General features: G+C 37.9%; 1 protein-coding gene across 5 annotated transcripts in view; it reads left to right on the forward strand.

Moving 5' to 3' along the window:
- Window positions 1-21,571, forward strand: part of Noc3 (Nucleolar complex protein 3) — a 504,473-nt gene that overhangs the window by 89,321 nt on the left and 393,581 nt on the right. For all 5 annotated transcript variants that reach the window (XR_011018581.1, XR_011018582.1, XM_068228554.1 and 2 more), the window contains exon 4: window positions 21,350-21,540. Coding sequence is in view for 3 of the 5 variants with exons in the window: in XM_068228554.1 (XP_068084655.1) it covers window positions 21,350-21,540 (191 nt within the window). In the remaining 2 variants the exon portion in view is untranslated. The remainder of the gene's footprint in view (window positions 1-21,349; window positions 21,541-21,571) is intronic.

Genomic DNA, 21,571 nt, shown 5'->3' on the forward strand with positions numbered 1-21,571 from the left:
GTACACGTTTTGTCCTTTTTAACCCATTTGCAGCCATTAAGGAAACAATGTTAAAAAAAAAGACGAAGATACAAGTCCATTTCTAAAACACTAAACATGTTTCTTGAGTCATCATCATCATCATCATCAGTTTTCCACTCCAGTTGCCCGGGTGTGGTTTACGAGCACTCTCCACTTCTGTCTGTCCATGTACCACTCTTCTCTCAAGACGACATCCCAGCTGATTCCTCTTGTTCCTATGTCCTCTTTCACTTGGTCCAGCCACCTCTTCCTAGGTCTTCCTACCGGTCGTTTTCCGGCCACGACTGTGTGTAGCCATTGTTTTGCTGTCCTTCCATCGTCCATTCGTTTGACATGGCCAAACCATTTCAAACGGGCCCTTGTCACTTTTTCATTCAGGGATGGGTACACACCAGCTTGCTCCCTTATTCTTTCATTCCTTACCCTGTCCCTTTTTGTCTTCTGTACCATAGTTCGTAGGAATTTCATTTCTGTGGCTTGTAGTTTGCTGTCCACTTGTTGAGTTGTTGTGCAGGTTTCTAGGCCATATGTTAGTATGGGGGTGAAGTATGATTGGAATAAAATCTGCTTTGATCTTAAGGGAACTTGTTCGTTCCAGAGGAGGTTCCGAACTTGATGGTAAAACTGAGCTGATTTTTTAATGCGGTTGTTAATCTCATGCTGTATTCTGTTATCACTTGAAATGATTCACCCAAGATATTTATATTGGTCTACTGTTTCCAGTTGTGTACCTTCTAGCATTATTTTTCCTTTCTTCTTCTGCCTGTTGACAGACATAGTAACAGTTTTAGATTTATTTATTGTTAATCCATGTGCTTTCAAATGTTCATTCCAGGTGTTCAGCCTCTCTTGGACTTCCTTCTCTGTATTTCCCCAAATTACTACATCATCTGCAAATGCAAATGCATTGATGTCCATATTGTTCTTCTGCTTAATTTCTTTCATGACTTCATCCATGACAGTGATAAAAAGTAATGGTGAAAGGGTACTGCCTTGTTGCACTCCTTTAGTGGTTTGGAACCAATCAGAATTACCGTTTCCTATCTGTACGCAACTGCAGCAGTCTTCGTAAAGCATTTTAACTTTCTGGATAAGCCCTTTGGGGTACATTCTTCTTTCTTAACCCGCCATCGGTATCGTTGTTAGGTAGCCCCTAACAAAAACATTCCTTATTAAGAAAAGTTTTTTGGTTTGAATCATCGCGTAACGACGGAAAACATGTGACTCATAAACTCATTTGAGAATACCTGGAGTTTGAAAAGTTCGAGTCTTAAACCAAAAAACTTTTCTTAAAAAGAAATGTTTTTGTTAGGGGCTACCTAACAACGATACCGATGGCGGGTTAAACATTCCCATATAGTCTTCCTTGGAACACTATCAAATGCTTTTTCGAGATCCAAAAACACTAGTGTTAAGTCTTTGCCCTTCTCCCAATGCTTTTCTAACAGTATTCTAAGTGCAAATATGAGATCGGTAGTTGATTGGTGTTCTCTGAATCCATATTGTTCTTCCTGTAGTTGTGGTTCTATTATTTTCCTTAGCCTTTTTTCAAGTATTTTCTCAAATATTTTCAAACCATGAGACAATAAAGTGATCCCTCTATAATTGCTACATTTCTTCCGGCTTCCTTTTTTGAAGAGAGGTTTTATTATTCCCTTTTTCCAATCATCTGGGACTTTCCTATCCTTCCATATTGCATTAATTACTCTATGAAGCCACTGTATTCCTATTGCACCAGTTGCTTTGATCATATCTGCACTGACTTCATCAAATCCTGTAGATCTTTCTTTGGGCATACTATTAAGGGCCGTCTCTACTTCCTTCCATGTTGGCGGACTCTCTTGGTCAGGCTCATCATTGCAGCTTAAACTGACCTGCATGGTTACATCATTGGAGTCTTTCCCAGTACTGTTGTATAAATTATCAAAATAGGATTTCATGATCTTCCTTATTTCTGTCTCCTCCCTAACTATGTTACCATCTGGTTCCTCTATTGCTGTTATGTATTCATTGTCTCTTCTTATATTTTGTATTGTTCGGTAAAATAGTTTAGAATTAGCTTTGCTGTCTTGCTCTAGTTTATCTGTGAAATCAGTCCAAGCTTTCTGTTTTTCTTCGGCCACAATTTTCTTTACTTGTAACTTCTGATCTCTGTATTTCTGCTGCAGTTCGTTTACTCTAGATTCGTTCCTTTGACTTCCTTTTTGCATTTCTTTGTCTCTGGCTTTCCTGGTTTCATTTTTCACTTTCACATCAATCTTCACCCGATCGTTCCACCAAGGAGTTTCTTTTCCCTTCATTTTGCTATTAGTTTTACCACAAACTTCTAATGCAGATCCGACAATGCTTTCTTTGAATCTAGTCCACTCGATGTTGCCTTCTTGTAATGCATCTGATGGTAATTTCTTGGTCACTTTTTTTGTGTATTCAACTTGTTTCTCTGTCTTCTTTAGCTCCCATGTCTTAATTTTAGGTTTCCTGTATTTCTGAGGTCTATAAATTTCAATGTGCTTTATTGTTGCGAGGAGAAGTCTGTGGTCACTGTCCAGGCTTTCACTTGGTATAACTCTGACATCACATATGGTCTTTCCTGCTTCATTGTCAGATATAAAATAATCTATCAGAGTTTTAGTATCTCCATTCCAACTGTATCTTGTTAGTTTATGACTTAGCTGCTTCTGAAACCAACTGTTGTTTATTCTGAAGCCATTCCTTACACATAGATCTAGAAGACTTTCTCCTTCTGGGTTCCTGTCTCCATAACCATGTGGACCTAGTACATTTTCATATCCACGCCTGTCTGATCCAACTTGAGCATTTAGATCTCCCATTATTATGATATTTTCCTCTCTTTCTATAGCTTCTTCTAAATCAGTTCAGAATTGTTCTTTTTCCTCTTCGTTACAGCCAGTCTGTGGGGCATACACCTGGACTACTGTCAGCACACTCTTGTTAAGAGAGATGTTCAACTTAATAATTCTTTCATTAACATATATTACCTCACCATTTTTGGCTTCTGTTTTATTTCCATTCCAATGTAGTTTGTATCCTTTTCTTAGCTTTTTTGTTCCTCTTCCCTTCCACTTTGCCTCACTCAGGCCAAGAATACAGAGGTTCCTCCTTTCCATCATATCTATCAGCTCCTCGCTTCTGCCAGTCAGGGTCAGGATATTTAATGTTCCAATTCTGTGTTTAGGACTCTTTCTTTTGTGGTTCTTCTCAGAACATCGTACTTGAACATCAGCCTTACGGTCATCATACGTTGCAGATGTTTGAGAAGACGTGTCTATCCGGTATTTTCTTTGCGTTCCGAGGCTCGTTTTGTAGTTGAAAGCAATCAATATAACCCTTCAGTTGACTTGCTAAGCCTAACACTGCTGGGGATTTTCTGTCAGGGGTATTCTCCCTTAGCCTTTGGCAGTCCCCTACCTCACTGCAAGGCAGCAGCTGATGAATTTATGTGTCATTTCCTACACAAGGGTCTCATCAAACCTTCTAGGGGAAAACTCCTCCACCCGTAGCTGTTGGTCTTCCCCTAGTTTGTTGGGTTTGGTGTTGGCCGCCCAACCCTCGGCCAGACAGTCGCAGGTCTACAGTCGGATACGGTATCAGGATCACTCCTGACCTGACTGTAACCTGTACAATTCTTTATTATGTCTATGGAGTCTGGTCAAATTTGTCACTATTGAACATCCTTTGTTATATAAACACACTTCCAAACATTATTTAGTTTATTTTCCGGGTTGAGTTGTGTTGTTTCCTGATACCAATGTAGTTATTGGACATTCTGCTTTCTGTACATCACGTACAGTTTGCCGACGTTTCAAATACATTGCAGTATTCTTTGTCAGGGCGACTGGAGGTAATCAGTCTCCCGGGCAGCAATCACACTAATCTGTTGCCTTGACAAAGAATACTGCAATGTATTCGAAACATCGGCAAACTGTACGTAATGTACAGAAAACAAAATCACGGTTGAACCCGGAAAATAAACAAAATAATTCTATACACCGTGGAAGCTTCACCTCTAAGACACTTCCAAACAAATGAGATTATAGTTTTCTGGACTGAAGTCAAATTTGTAATTTTTGAGGGTACACAAACTTCAGTAACACCATGTAAACAACAGAAATTTTAAAAATAGCTCCTATTATTATTGTACAGAACTATAATTTAGGTGATCTTTAGGGAAAGACCCTATATTTTTTTACAATATTACCCCTCTTGTACGCTTTTCAAGGGACCAAGGAATAGTGGTGTAAAAGGGGGCAAGTGTAAATCGTGGGAAACAACCTGTACAGGTATATATAAAAATGCTATGGAAAAGGAGGTAAATGTTACACAAATACGTATTAATTTATCGAGTATTTCAATCTCAATCGATTTACCCCCCTCTACAGATGACAGATACCTGCGTAAAACATCCACTGCTGCACTTGCATCAGAACTGGTAGGGATCACTTCACTGTCTTCCTCTGCTTCATCACTGCATATCTACCAACTTTCCCGATTTAGGCGGGACACTCCCGATTTTCGACAGTTTTTCCCGCCTCCCGATTTTAGCTTATTTTTTGGTGAACTTCAAACATTTATTTTCATATCTTGCCATTTCAGCTTTTTATGCCAGTGGCCGGATGTCCTCCGCTCATTGGCCGCTTTCAAACAAAATATAGGCGTTTATTCATGCGAGAAATGTGCGCGAATGTGCAATGTTTATTGAAACCTGTATATCACAATGCGTATATCGATTGTCAGTCTCTCGTTCTCGCTTGCTATGTTCGTATTCGTTCACATCAGTCTAGTCGATTCTAGAGACTGGTCGCTAGATATTGAGTCTTTCTTAGTAATTTAGTGACAGAATTCCAGTGATAACGACTAGTGATTTCTAGAGAGTTTAGGAGCCATTTGGAGACAATTCTGACTAATTTTAATTTATTGCAAAATAAATGAGAGTTTTGTCTTTACATTCGTCAGAATTTAAAGAGAATGATATTTCTGTATCGGTCGTGACCACAATAACAAGGGGAAATGCACATTTTAATTTTCCGCAATTTCTGTCAGAGTATGTATGTACATACTACGCACACTCATCACGAGAAAACGGCTGAAGAGAATTTAATGAAAATTGGTATATAACGTTGGGGAATAAGTCGCTACAATCTAGGCCATACATAATTTTATTCACGCTGAGTGAAATGGTAGTTTAGGGGAAGGCCTAAAATTTAATTCTCAAATATTTGTTATTATTGGCCCTAGCGATAAATACTACATACCTAAAGTTATATATTATTAAATTTCCTATCATTTATGTCTTATACATTCTTACCGTACCGGCTATGATAACAGAGAGATTCATGAATTTGGATTTCTTTTTTTGCTAAGTCCATATCAGCACCGAGGTACGAGAAAATGGAACAGAATTTTATGTAAAGTCGGGGAATAAGGAACTACAGTCTACGCTATAAATAATTTTATTCACTCTGTTCGAAATGGTAGTTTAGGGGAAGGTGCCAAAAATACTGGTCATATTGAAAAGTACTGCATAACAAAAGTTATAGAGAATACAATTTCTGATTATTTATGTCTTATTCAGTTTCGCATGTGCAACACCCCCTAACAATGATAATGAATGACGTGGGTCATAGGGACGTGTGCACACAAGACAAATATAACCAAGGAGCAAACGAAACCAAAACAGAAAATAACACATCAAAAATACACGGGAGCAAGGAAGAGTGCTGGAACCTACCCGTTAAAAGGATAGAGGAGGGGATCCTAGGAATCACGAGGCAATTCACCTCAAAAATGATACCAGAATTTTTATAAAATAAAAAAATATATATATAATTAATAAATAATGTTTACAAATATACACCAAATTTTAAAAAAATTAAATAACTCTGAGGAATAATGAAACTTGCAAGAAAAACAAACACAGCATTAAGGACCAAAATGAATACTCATTAAATAAATGACTTGGATGTAAATAAATTCATATCCCTAATTAATAGTACCTTTATATCCCCAAAATATATATATACTGATGCATCAGATTAGCTTAACAATTACCCAAGATAAACACATGTTTGAAGTGTATTAATATTAAATGAATTTAAAATTTAACACAGAAAAAGGAAGTGTTGGATTGTAAATCGAGGGCTTTTGACAGCACCCCAGTGGAAGCTAAAATCCCACCAAACCACATATTAATGAAGGACACCCGACATATCACCATAAACACAGAACACAGCAAATACCGACCATAATGTCCCCACAGCAGACACGCACAAAAAATAAAAATACAACCCAGATAAAACCAAAATTTAAGACCACAAAGTCATGTTAAGGAGAGACAATAAATAAAACACCGGAACATAATTTACAGGATAGAACCAGTTCACGTAACATCACCGAGACCAAAAAAATAAACACACTGTTCCAGAAGGAAACAAGTCATAATAGCATTCACGGAGCAAACTACAAGATGCTCTTATCGCGCCTGCGACAATTCACAAAATACCCAATAATAATAGTTACGTAAGCGTCAGACACGAAGAGACATCCAACAATAATAATCAGGATAGATAATATAAGAAACAGGCTCCATATCTTTTGCACTAGGGTTGTCCAAGCCTTCGATTAAATGAACATGTTACAATGGCATTATTGACCAACCATTAAGATAATTGCGGGTTTACTAAAATAATTAGAACCAGGATCTCATTAAAAGCCAGGAATAGGAATGAAAATAAACTAACTAAACTCAAATAAATATTCCCAAAGAGAGAAAAGAAAGAATTTTTTTTCAAGTTAACGATAATAATAATAATAATAATAATAATAATACCCATGTGGGGATTTACCGGTTACCTCCATCGGGTGCGTCCCATTGGAATTGGGGAAGCTCGCTGGCTCTGCCGCCAGCAGAGTCAGAGGGTAGTAGGGGGAAAAAAAAAAAAAAAAAAACTATTCCCTTGCCAGGGTTACGGCGAAGACTGGTAAATGACCAGAAGCCAGAAAACATCTTGAAGCAACCTCTAGGGCTAACAACCCTAGTTGTAAAAGGATGGGTACCCGTCCAAAGCAAAGTCAAGTCAAAAAGCATGATGGCACAACATTTCAAGAGACATACCCCAGGGGGTAAATCTTCGGATAAATCCCTCATCATGAACCCCACGGTGCACGAGTCTCGTTCGGATTCTGGGGGAGGCTCGACATCATGCAAGAGACGAGTCGGAGCGTCTCGGTTTACCCTGAAGAGTCAAAAACTCAGGCCAAAATCTAAAACCTTTCTAGCAATTTTCAACATAACTTCACTTACACAAACTGGCAAGCTGAAAACCCTCACCAAAGCTCTTCATGAAAATCAGATATCCATAATGGCCCTACAGGAAACAAGGTACCCAGATGAAGAGATTTTTTTAATCCGAAGGCTACCGATTTTTCAAGAGCAAAGCGCAAAGAGGAATCCTCAATGGAGCTGTGATGCTTGGAACCGCGTTTGCTGTTAGAACCAAGATCCTTAAATCGGTTGCAAATTTTGAACCTGTGAATGACAGATTGTCTATACTCGCAATTAAATGTGCGAACAAAACCTACGCCCTAGTTAACGCACATGCTCCTACAAACGATAAGAACAAGTCTGATCCAGACGAAGTTGATAATTTCTGGGACCTACTGGATGAAAAATTAAACAAAATCCCCAAACACCATGTCAAGCTTCTTTTGGGTGACTTCAATGCCCAACTAGGTCGTGAACAGAAGTACAAGAAAGTTATAGGAAATTATCCTGCTCACAAAAAAAACCAATCCCAACGGCAAAAGACTGGTGTCCATTTGCGAAAATCACAACCTGCAGGTCATGTCGACCCACTTTCGCCATCTACCCAGAAAGCAAATGACTTGGCGTTCTCCCGTCCAAGTTCTCAGAGAGTTCCAAATTGATCATGTTGCAATCTCCAGGAGAAACAGCCCTGAGATTATGAATGTCAAGGTAAAGAAAGGCATCAATGTGGCCTCAGATCATTATATGTCTCTTATCAAATTCAAACCAATTCCCGCAAACACAAAGAAGACAACCAAACAGATCACACGCTTTGACAGTGATAAACTTCGGCAAAGGGTCGAGGAGTTCCAGGAGAAGGCTAGACCAAATGACTGTGACTTTAACAACGCCAAAAGTCTCCTTGTTGAGGCCGCCAAAGACGTTGCAGAAATCAAGAGAAGCAAAAAACATGCCTAGTGGAATGGTACCTGCGAATCAGTCCTCCAAGAAAGACTCAATGCGTGGAAACAGTACTACTCTACGAAATTAGAAAATGATTGGGAAACCTACAAAACCCAACGTGCCCAAGCAGCTAGGGTGTTCAGAACTGAGAAACGTAAATACGAAAAATCTCTCATTGAAAAGATAGAACAAAGCTTTAGGAAGAATGAAAGCAGAGAGTACTACAGAGCCTTCAAACGCAAACTCACTGGCTATAAACCACCATCTCTATGCTTTGAGCGAAAGGACGGCACACTGGCGACGTCAAATGAAGAAAATTGCAGCATTCTGGCAGATTACTTCAAGAATTTACTTAATTGCTCTAAACCGCAAAGCGCCATTGAGACCAAGGAACCCATACTCAGGTACCCAGATTCCAGACCACCCGACAGAGATGAAATCAAGTGCTACGTTGCCCGTCTCAAAAATAACAAAGCGCCGGGGAAAGACTCAGTAGTAGCAGAACTATGGAAATATGCCCCAGAGGAATCACTTGATATCTTGTGTAACGTTCTTTCGGGACAATTACGGTTACCATAAATAATAATAATAATAATAATAATAATTAATCGGAATAAGGAGGTACAAATATGACGCAGTGGCGGAAAATTCATATAAACCAAATACAGGGAACACTTACAGGTCTAAAAATGACAACTAAGACAGGAAGTGGAACGTGCTGGGAAGCCCTACTGAGGTCCATGGAAACGTATGACGTTATGGGGGAGAAAAGACTTATAAGAAACACCCTCTAGCTCAACTATATTAAAAATGACAAAATTTTACAAATACAGTTCCATGACACGGAAACAAGACATACTTAAGTAACTTAACATACAATTTGATTTAACGAAGAAGGTGATGCTACATTAAAGGTATAGTTTAAACCGAAAGTATTTCATGGATAAAAGAATAGAAACTACGGCAATTGGAACCTAGGGTAAACTCGGACTCATCAAATAAACCTTTAAGATGACATTAAGCGAAGAAATAATGAAACACAAAAGGAATTAAACTAAATGAAACGAGACTGGAAAACATTGAGAATAACATTGCAAAAACACTGAAATAACACATACCTCAGAAAGGCAGGAGTTCCCGAGGGTAGCCCTCGAGCGCGAACGCTCGCTAGGGCGGTCGGATGGAAAAGACGCCGAGCTCACGCATCATTTTTCCCAAGCCGGCAAGAAGACCGGAAATGGCCCGATTACAATCAACCAATAAGATCACACTTACCCTAGATTCCTGGACCTTTTGCCAATAGGAAATCTCTTTACCATATATGGTAATTTTAACATTGTTAGCAATTACACAAGTTCTGGAACATTACGATTACAACACCAAAATTTCATCATAGGAAACCGCACGTGTGGTACAGGTACAGGATGCTCCAAAATAAATCACCTTACAAATTTTACAACAGATTACATAAAAACTACATTTAAAAAAATCACTTCAGAACACTTTTGCATGTTGAAATGTTCATACAGTTCAATGTTTCTTGATGTTTCCATAATAAAAAAAAAATTTTACAAACATATTTCAGTTACACAAAATTCCAGTAGAGTCCAGAGTTGCAAAAAAATTAAATCCTTCAGACAAATAAAAAAAATTAAAATTTACATTTCCAAACACACAGTAGTTTCAGTTCTCTGTCCCACCAACCGGTGACATTCTCCTCCTCCCAAAGTCGAGCTCCGCTCGACAAAAAAAGTTTACCAAAAATAACAAAATCTAAATGAACTTAAAATGGGAGGCTTAATGGAGATCAGAATATTTTCACAACGCCACAAATTGCACCACACCACAATTTCTTATCATCGTTCTCTTCAGGAACGTCCATACAGGCAAAAACCAGTAGAGCGTTGGTATCGCTGTCAAACGAAGTCGTTGACCGCGGCCGTTGCCAACGTCTCCATCCTAATTGCAGTCCAACCATTGCTCACATACAGCCTCAGCACAGCCTACCCAACTTAGTGAACAGGTCCATAACTGGCGAAGGCAGATGGCACAGCACAGACTACTGTCACCATTAAACACCTTTCCATTCCACCATCAGACATTAGTGGCCAATAGGTGCGTTGCAGACTCCAAATAGATATCCCAGGTTGAAATGTCAGTGGCATCACAGTAACTGGAACATAAACATACGCAGCAGAAATTTGGAACTGAAGAACTTAGGCCACTGGCCTGAACTATTGATGACTTTAAAAGTAGCCTTGAGTTTCGAGGGTGGGATTTTTTTGTGTTTTTTCATTAACAATTACAAGCCTCCTTAGGGAGATTCCCTCTCATGTTTCTGGGAAACCCCAGCCCTCCTGGCAAGTGCTATTTCAGAATTTCAAAATTTAGGAAAATTAAAAAAAACTAAAAGTAAATTTGCCAGAGTTTACCCCAGTGCCAAAACATTATAAAATCCCTAACTAATCATCAATAAACTTCTAAACTTACCCCAACAGACATTACATAAATTATATCTAATATGATTATACATAACCCTTCCCATTACAACTAAAGTAACTTAACTATATTATTAACTACAAAACCCGAAAAATGGTGTGCGCCAATTAATTAAAATTTGCTTACAACTAATTCCTTATAACTACCAAATTAAGTTACTGTGTGCATTCTTAATCACCCAACATTAAGGAACAGAACAAGGCAAATAAAAGGAAGAATTTAGAATGTTACAAGGGAACTCAAACCAAGAAACAAATACTAACTTACGTTGGCTTGCAACCACCTTCAATGAATTGAGGATAGTAAGTCACTATTTATTTACCATGTCATGTACTTATGAAATTTTTACATAGATAAACTCACATTACGTATTACGTGTCACACCAGTCAAATGAAGGCGCAAAAAAGCCAGGAATATCAAATCAAAATCATATTACTTTAACAACAGGAACTCAAAAATGAAAAAACAAAGTCGATGCAAGAGTGCACATGCAGACATCCAACTCACTGATATAAAAAATAAAAAAGGTACAAGTACAACCTTCATACCAGAGATTACCAGATAACCGCACGACACACAAGACTACCAAGCTTATCTGTCCTTCGACATACACACAAATAATATCAAACCACCAAAACAAGTGCGACGATCCCTGAATCAGCATAACCAACGAATGGTAAAAGGCACGGACGACCTCAATACTGACTCTCATCACATGACATACAAACACAGTACACACACACACACACACACACACACACACACACACACACACACACACACACACACACACACACACACACACACACACACACACACACACACACACACACACAGACACACACACACACACACACAAACAAAACACCTGTGCAATGACACATCAAGAAGTACCCACAAAATAAAAGGACAGAACATCAGAACATGACCTCAAGTACCCTTGAACTTATCACACGACAATGAGACTCTTAGGACCAATTTTGTACTCCTAGAAGAGGAACGGCCTCTCAGCACCTTAACCCTAACTCTCAGTACACACACACATATACCTACCAAAAGCACAATTATATACAACAATCGTAGGACAGATACAGCACAGCTACAAATTTAGAACCGAACTCAGTTTACAGAATCCCATACTTCTACAAATTGAGTACATAAATTTGGAAGACACGAACCCGTAATGCAAGACATTCTTACTATCGATAAAATCGAACGAAAGGAAACAAGCAGAAAAATTAACTGAATGGCTTAGCTAAATCACGATACCCTCAAAATTTCGCTAGTGACCAATTTAAAATAACAGAAATAAAATCTCGACAACCTGCAGACCTACTAAGAATTAACTAATTTATAGCTCAGCGTAGGGACACCAAAATGAACATTTGCAGAAAATCTTCCTAGTATTCATTCTACAATAACAAGGGACATCATTTTCCATCTAGGCACCTAATACCAAAAAAAAAATTACGAGGAATCTCATACCAGATACACTAGATTTCCAACATGTCACGCGCACAAGTGCAGATCCGTAACCCGTCAAATTTGCCCAAAATGAGCCTCAGCATTACCTGGTCTAAAAATATGGTGAACACGTGTCACCCTATGAGCCTATCCAAGTCCTCATAGAACCCTCCCTAGCAAATATAGGAATACACGGGTAAATAAATATACGTGACAAGGAAACCGACACTTGCACGATGGAAAAGCACAAGACAAACTAGGAAACTTTCGTAATTTAGAAGCTAGTTGGGAAACAGTCCCCAAAATAGTCCCATACCTACTTGGAAACGAACCCAGATCCAGCAAAAGACCAAAAACAACACATGAGCAGAAATTTAAATATATACTGAGCTAAAATACAACGTAAAATTTCTTTAGAAGATCACACACGTAGAATAGTACCAAATATAACATACCAGGCGACAAGAAACAAAATTTAGAAAATAATTTGCCGAAACACGATATTTACGAACAGGAAAACACTCGAAGAAATAGACGAAAATTCACAACATAACCTTAAAATTGTTGCCGAAAATTTACCAAAAGAGAAATTACAGAAAAACTAAGGAAACTCCGTGCTAAAATTCAATCAGAACACAATGATCACTCTGACAATTCACACCACAATTTACGTATCTGGAAGAAGAAAAAGAAGATGATTACGACACGAGAAACTTTTATAAGATTGAATCGAGCGCTCATAATCTCGGAAGTTAGTCAAGCAATCATCTGTTTTCAACACAATACGCAACTCAGCTGTTTGGGAGATAACTTAAGTACAGCACTTAGCATAATTTAATGACATAGCCTAAAGCCACAAGTAATCCCACGGGTGTTACGATGAAAACACACGAATCGAAAAAAAAAACTTGACATAATCAAACATATTGAAATTTATCAAAGAAGACTTTCGGAAGGCGAACACAGCACACGAAATGTGAAGATATCACTTTACTACAAAACACGTGGTCAAGCAAAATCTTGCCACACAGGAAAATTTATTGAAATTAACGAAACCAAAAACTTGTTACAAATAGTGACGCACTATTTCCTCCAACCGTTAATTACAAGAGAAACACAGTACCGTAACACAAGACTGCACATCGCGGAACGAAAACACGTGGTGAGATGAACTCACGCAAGAATCACGAAAACAAAGCGGGAATTAAGAACACACACGGAACACTTACAACCTATATTCAAACTTAAAAAATTTAAAATTAATTTTAAAAAAGTTAGCCGAGGATGATCATTGTAAGCCTTCGCTCCTTTCCATAACACACGCTCTGATATCAAATGTAACGTTCTTTCGGGACAATTACGGTTACCATAAATAATAATAATAATAATAATAATTAATCGGAATAAGGAGGTACAAATATGACGCAGTGGCGGAAAATTCATATAAACCAAATACAGGGAACACTTACAGGTCTAAAAATGACAACTAAGACAGGAAGTGGAACGTGCTGGGAAGCCCTACTGAGGTCCATGGAAACGTATGACGTTATGGGGGAGAAAAGACTTATAAGAAACACCCTCTGGCTCAACTATATTAAAAATGACAAAATTTTACAAATACAGTTCCATGACACGGAAACAAGACATACTTAAGTAACTTAACATACAATTTGATTTAACGAAGAAGGTGATGCTACATTAAAGGTATAGTTTAAACCGAAAGTATTTAATGGATAAAAGAATAGAAACTACGGCAATTGGAACCTAGGGTAAACTCGGACTCATCAAATAAACCTTTAAGATGACATTAAGCGAAGAAATAATGAAACACAAAAGGAATTAAACTAAATGAAACGAGACTGGAAAACATTGAGAATAACATTGCAAAAACACTGAAATAACACATACCTCGGAAAGGCAGGAGTTCCCGAGGGTAGCCCTCGAGCGCGAACGCTCGCTAGGGCGGTCGGATGGAAAAGACGCCGAGCTCACGCATCATTTTTCCCAAGCCGGCAAGAAGACCGGAAATGGCCCGATTACAATCAACCAATAAAATCACACTTACCCTAGATTCCTGGACCTTTTGCCAATAGGAAATCTCGTTACCATATATGGTAATTTTAACATTGTTAGCAATTACACAAGTTCTGGAACATTACGATTACAACACCAAAATTTCATCATAGGAAACCGCACGTGTGGTACAGGTACAGGATGCTCCAAAATAAATCACCTTACAAATTTTACAACAGATTACATAAAAACTACATTTAAAAAAATCACTTCAGAACACTTTTGCATGTTGAAATGTTCATACAGTTCAATGTTTCTTGATGTTTCCATAATTAAAAAAAAATTTTACAAACATATTTCAGTTACACAAAATTCCAGTAGAGTCCAGAGTTGCAAAAAAATTAAATCCTTCAGACAAATAAAAAAAATTAAAATTTACATTTCCAAACACACAGTAGTTTCAGTTCTCTGTCCCACCAACCGGTGACATCTTGCAAAAGCAAATAGAAGAAATTTGGAACAAGGAGACCCTACCCGAAGATTGGAAAATAGCTTTGATCCATCCATTACACAAAAAAGGCAGCATGAAGAACATCAACAACTACCAGTGACTTACAAAATTCTATCACTTGCCATCCTGGAGTGTTTGGAAGCACAAGTCGAACATCAAATAGGTGAATACCAAGGAGGGTTCAGAAAAGGTTGCTCAACAGCTGAACAGATCCAAAATCTCAAAATGATCATCAGATGTTGTACACTAAGCTCCAAGCAGTATGCGTCTGTCTTTGTGGACTTTAAGAAAGCGTACGACTCCATTGACCGGGAAGTCCTGCTAAACATCTTAAATGAATTTGGAGTTGATTTGAAACTGCTGGCATTAATTAGAGCCACCCTGACCGATACAAAATCCAAGGTGAAGTTCCACGGATGTCTTTCGCATTCCTTTGACATCAAAACAGGAGTTGGACAAGGTGATACTCTTCAACTGTGTTCTTGAAAAGATCATCAGAACCTGGCGGATGAGATTACAGGAAACCAACTACAGTCCATTGAGAATAGGAACCAAATCCAAGGGGATCGCAACAGACTGCTTAGCATTTGCCGATGATATTGCTGTTCTCTCAAACGACATAGAAACCGCTAGAGCTCAAGTTGAAATTTTAAAGGAAATTGCTGAACAAACTGGTTTGCAGATATCGTTTGAGAAAACAGAAGTACTGACTAACATCAAAGAGGCTCCACCAAAACTCCATACAAAATACGGGAACATCACCCGAGTAGACAAATTCAAATACCTGGGTGAGATCATCATGAAAAATGGACTGGACTAAGAAGCACTTCGGGACCGAGTACGCAAACTGGAAATAGCCTACCAAACATCCCGCACAATCTACAACAAAAAATGCCTTTCCCGAAATACCAAGATACGTCACTATGAAATAGTTCTGAAGCCAGTAGTTCTATATGCAGCCGAAACCCGGTCTCTAAATGCCAACAAAGGACTCCTTGAAGAACTGGAGAAAAGAGAACGCAAAATTGTGAGAGTAATCTTGGGATCAAAGTATAGAAATGGAATCCATCAAAAGAGATCCAACAAGGAAGTCTACAGCAAAATAGAGAAAATTACCGACACAATCAGAAAAAGACAGGCACGATTTTACGGTCATCTGAAAAGAATGGACGGAAGAAATTTAACTAAAGAAATCTTTCACTTTTTTGATTCAAACCCCAAAACCACAATTCCCTGGTTTAGAAACACCAAAGAAGACCTGCAAATGCTACATATCTCAGCTGAAGATACCCTTAACAGAGATCTCTTCCGCAAGAAAATATTGACGAACGGGCTAAACTGAGAAAATCGGCCACATCTCGCCCGTCTTCATCTTATTGATCGGGTTTCTTTTAAAAAAACCAAGTATCTGCGACCAAGTTCCAACAGTTTGGCTTCACGATGTCCAACAACAAATAGGAAAAAACAAAACAACTACGCACATATTGTCGAACTCGATCGATAATTGGCAGAGCAGCGCTGAACTTCTGCACTCACAGATGGCAGTAGGATGCAGTTCTGATAGCCAGCTTTTCTACTAGTAAGAACCCGCTTCTTATGAATCGTGTACAATTCCATCGGGCTTCGAACGACCTTTAAATAATTTTCAAGTCCATGCATACTCGAAATGCATGATATATATGCATACGCCATAATACTACTCTACATCAGTTTTCAGATGTGTTTAACTGTTAGAGGGGGCCACTTGCTACCTGGCATGGGAGGCTGTCCTTATGCTGTCTACTTGAGCCATTGTGGCCAATCTGCTTCCTTCATGGTATTATATTGTGATATAAATGTGTTTGTTTATTTATTTATTTATTTATTTATTTATTTATTTATTTATTTATTTATTTATTTATTTATTTATTTATTTATTTATTTATTTATTTATTTATTCATTTATTCATTTATTCATTTATTCATTTATTTATTTATTTATTTATTTATTTATTTATTTATTTATTTATTTATTTATTTATTTATTTATTTATTTATTGAATGAATGAATGAATGAATGAATGAAAACAGTGAGAAGCCGAATTACAGAGTTCTGTAATAGAGTAGCACAAGGCAAACACAAACAAAATAAGTGTAAGAACAATGACGGAAAAACTACTAATGATAAAAATAGAAAAAAATTAAAAACTAAGAAAATAACTGTAGAGACACAACAATTAACAAAAAAACATAAATGCAAAAGAAACAACGAGGAAGACTGAAGATTAGATGTAAAACGAAGAGAAGAACTTATAGCAAGGCACAGTAAGATAAATACAGACGTAACACATAAGTAACGTACTAGGTTAAGTTAAGGAAGAATCGATTAAAGGAGGCATACAAAGAAAAAAACGTCCAAGTTCCTGTCAGAAGGTAAAGAACAATAAGTTAAATTGTACAAGATCCACCTTTTCAATACAATTTAACTTATTGTTTTGTAATCTCTATTCAGTACGGACCAAACATGAAATTCTTGGCTTTAAAAGAAGATAAAAGAGTTAAGGAGGGTTGGTATGCGGATAAATAAACTTCTTTGAATGAGAGAGAGGCGGGAATACGGAATATGAAGGGGGGGATTAATTCTGCTTTTGTGAGTTGGAACATGCAAGGAAAAGAAAGATGCAGGTTCAGGAGAATGAAATAAACCGTTAACAGCGTTATATAGGAATCTAAGGTCGGCTACTTTCCTGTGACTAGATAACGAGCGAAGGTTTAACTTATCCAGTATCTGATTACTGCTCAAATTTTGACATTCACATACTCTGGCTTAAACAATGGCACAGAAGAATGACTGCACGTGGTCAATGTGATTCAGATCAGTGGGTGAAGAGGTAGACCAAATGGGAGACGCGAATTCAATAATCGGTAGGATGCAAGATACATAGTAGGCTCGGAGGGTGTGGATATCTGTGATTATTTTCACCATGTTGGTCCGTATTGACTTATATTCAAATTTCTGTTCACTGAACTACTTGGACGTCAAAGTAACGAGAAATGATAGAGAATTAGAGTATCAGGTTTATAGGAAAGAAACAACTACTAGTACTATTATTAAGAAGGACTCCAATCACCCAGGCCAACAGAAAAAGGCAACGTTTTATAGTATGATCAGCAGGGCACTTAAATTTCCCTTAAAAAGACAAGCGTTCGAAAAAGAGATGACCACCATATATGAGATCGCGAAGAGAAATGGTTATACGAAGAAACACGTAGATAAAATAAAGGACAAATTAATAAATAAACAGAAATCAACCTCGGAAAAAGAAAAGAAAGAAAGAATGTAGTGGCAATAACATTTCATAATAGACACTCATACGGAATAAAAAAGATATTTAATAAAAAGGGCATTGACGTGGCGTTTAAGACGAACAATAATAATAAGAGAATTTTATTTAATTCGCATAAGGTTAATAGATCCGACAGGTTTAATAAGTCAGGAGTATATTGTATCAAATGCCAAAATTGTGGGAAAAAATACATTGGACAATCCGGGAAGAGTTTAGAGACAAGATACAAGGAGCACATGAATGCGGTGAGACACAGGAGATTCTCAGCAATGGGAGAACACATGGAAGAACACAAACATAATTTTACGGAAGTAGACAAAGATATGGAAATATTGCACACGACAACAAAAGGAAAATTAATGGATGCTTTAGAGAAAATATATATATATATATTGACCAGAGGAACGATAATGAAAATAACTTAAACGAACCACTGAATGAAGAAAATGCAATGTACCGATTGGCATACAAGAGAGAGAAAGAAGGAGCGAAAGAAATAGTTCCGGTCACAAGTACATTACAAACCGGCAGCACAACGACAGGTAGCAGCGAGCCTAACAAGGTCATTGACAGCAGAGAGCAGAACAAGTTAGTTTATTCAAACTAGTACAAAAATACTTCGGTCAAGGTTAAATTTTGGCAACCAGTCGAGCTGAAGTAAGTAAATACAAATTTCTCTAAATATCTGAGATATCGTTCTTTTATGAACACATCGCTAAAGATCAATTTTTTGGTTTATTATTATTTAAAGGAGTTTGACGGTTAGAAAGCGACCAGCATGATCGTTGTGTGACCAGTAGCAGAGTAGCAGATTGACAACAAGGAAGGAAGGAGGACATATTGTTTGGGTTCAGACCAGTATCACATCATTTTAATTTTTGGACAAATTAGGTGGAATGAAGTAAGTAGGCCTAAATCATTTCTCCAGACATCTGAGTAGCCGTCTCTTTTGCAAAAGGTCTCTAAAGTTAGTTAGTTTGGTTTATTTATTTAAGGAATTGGACAAGATTAAGAGAAGATATTCTGATATGAGAGGTCTAGAAAATTATAGCAGACTTTAAGAAGAAAGAAGAGGGCAGAAACATTTTAAAGGATAAATAATTTTATAGATGTTATTTATTTATTATTTTACGAATTGATATTTATTATTTATGATTTTACGATTTTAGGATAAAGACTATTTATAGATGTTATCTATTATTTTACAAATTGATTTATTTAAGGATTTCCACTAAATGACAAGTAAATGTTAAATTTAGACAAGAAGAAATAATTATTCTTTCAGATGTAAATAAGGACATAAATTAACAAATAGAGATTAATTTAATAGATTACATTAGTTAGGAAATTTCCAGTAAAATCTGCAACAAATGACATAGTAAATAGGAAAGGTGAAACTAAGAGAAATTGTTGTAACAATTTTCAAAATTCATAGATACTTGTTATATTATACCATTGTACCTTAGTCCGAGGATCAATTAATGTTTGGCACTGCTCTCGAAACATGTATTGACAAGGCGGTGAAAATATTTTACAGAAATTTGATATCTGTGATGTCAGAAAATGTATACAACAAACCAAGAAGTGACATTGCTCGTGAGGTTATCTTTTGTATATGGGGGACAAATAACAATTTACTGTCAAACAACACTCCTGAGTCATTTTGTTCTGTTTGAGTTGGGAACGGGTTACCGAGAAGGGAGTATTTACTAAGAATAGGGGATTTACAAAGTGTGATCGAAATAGAGGAACACTTGGTAGGATTAGGCTTATATCGCCACGTGGAGCACCATTCAGAGAGTGAGTTATGCCCACTCTGTAAGGAGTTTACGTCTGATAAGGAATTGATTTGTTTGAATATTTTACAGTCATCTGCAAATAGAATTTCACAAGAAACGGAGTATACAGTATTAATGAGATCATCAATAAATAAGACAAAAAGAAGCGGACCTAGGACACTGCCCTGTGGGATGCCAGAATGTACCATAACAAGAGTCGAACTGAACCCATCAAGAACCACACGCTGAGTTCTGGCATTGAGGAAGCTCTGCAGGAGTGTTAGGAAGCGACTATGGATATTAAAACGTTCTGAGAGTTTATAGGAAAGAAGTGCATGGTCTACGGTATCAAAAGCCTTTGCAATATCAATGTAGCACACGTCAAGCTGAGAGCTGGCATTAAGAGCAGATGTTGCACGATGGAGAAGAACAGCCAGATTGGTTAGGCAGGAGCTGCCAGGAAGAAAACCATGCTGCTGGGGCGATACATAAGGAAGTGTGAAAGAAAGAAGACGCTGGTGGATAATGTTTTCACAGATGAGTGACAGTGTGGGTAGTATAGAAATCGGATGATAGTTTCTGACATCAGATCTCTTTCCACTTTTAAAAACCGGAGTGATGTTAGCGATTTTCCAGTCGTCAGGAAAGTAGCCGGCTGAGAAGCAACGGTTAAATATAACAGCAATAGGATGGGCAAGAGTCGTAGGAAGACAGGACTGAGACCATCCGGACCAGTAGGTTTATTTTCTGGCAGGGAGGAAAGTAAAGAATAGACTTCGGACTCAGAGGTGGAAAGATTACTGAGAGTATGAGAAGGAACAGAATCATTACACGGAAAATCTAGAATTGAACAGGTGCAACAAAATTTGCCCCAAAGTAATCGTTGAAAATTTCCGGTCTATTACTACCACTGGCTAAATTATCACCCCAAGTCACTGTGTCTGGCACATGCTTTGTATTTTTCCTGCTGTTTATCAGAGACCAGAATCTTTTGCTATTACTTCTCACTTCTAGGCAGGCAGAGTTTATGTGGTCCTGGTAATCCCATTTTAGAAATTGTTTATGGTGTTTGCGAAAGTCAGAAAATGTTTTATACCTGCCTTCAGAAGGTGACCTTTTCCAGTCTTTCCAGGTTTTCGTTTTATTAATTTCTGCAATTTTGGTGTCACTTTTCGTCCAGGGTGCACATCTGGCAGATTTTTTACGAGTGGCAACAAGGTCACGGATCACAGCACGAGACCAATCATAGAATAGGTCCACTGCTTCTTGGACTTCACCCAATTGCAGCAAGTGCCAGGGTAGAAGAGAGAGGGTGTGATTGACAGCCTGCCATTCAACCTTTCGCCACATCAGTACACAGTTACTGGTACAGGGTCGATGTTGTGTTTAGAGGGCCACTTGCTACCTGGCATGGTAGGCTATGCCTTCATGCTCTCTACTTGAGCCATTGTGGCCATTCTGCTTCCTTCAGGCTATTATATTGTGATACAAATGATGATGTATTCTCAGTTGCAGAGACAAGTCATCACAAAGAGACAGACAGTGACGAAGAGATCATTCCACAAAAGTCGAATGATGTGGACACTAGCCAGCCTTTGAGTACTGCTGATTTGCTAGTGAGTAGAGAAGCGATGGTTCACGAGAGGAAGTTGTACATTGGTGTTCTCTGCAGTGGGCTGCTTGAAAATCCAGAGCTCAAGGTAGGTCATTCGGGATGTGAGATATCAGCGG

This window comes from Anabrus simplex, chromosome 7 (assembly GCF_040414725.1).
Source record: "Anabrus simplex isolate iqAnaSimp1 chromosome 7, ASM4041472v1, whole genome shotgun sequence".
In the NCBI taxonomy this organism is placed as follows: domain Eukaryota; kingdom Metazoa; phylum Arthropoda; class Insecta; order Orthoptera; family Tettigoniidae; genus Anabrus; species Anabrus simplex.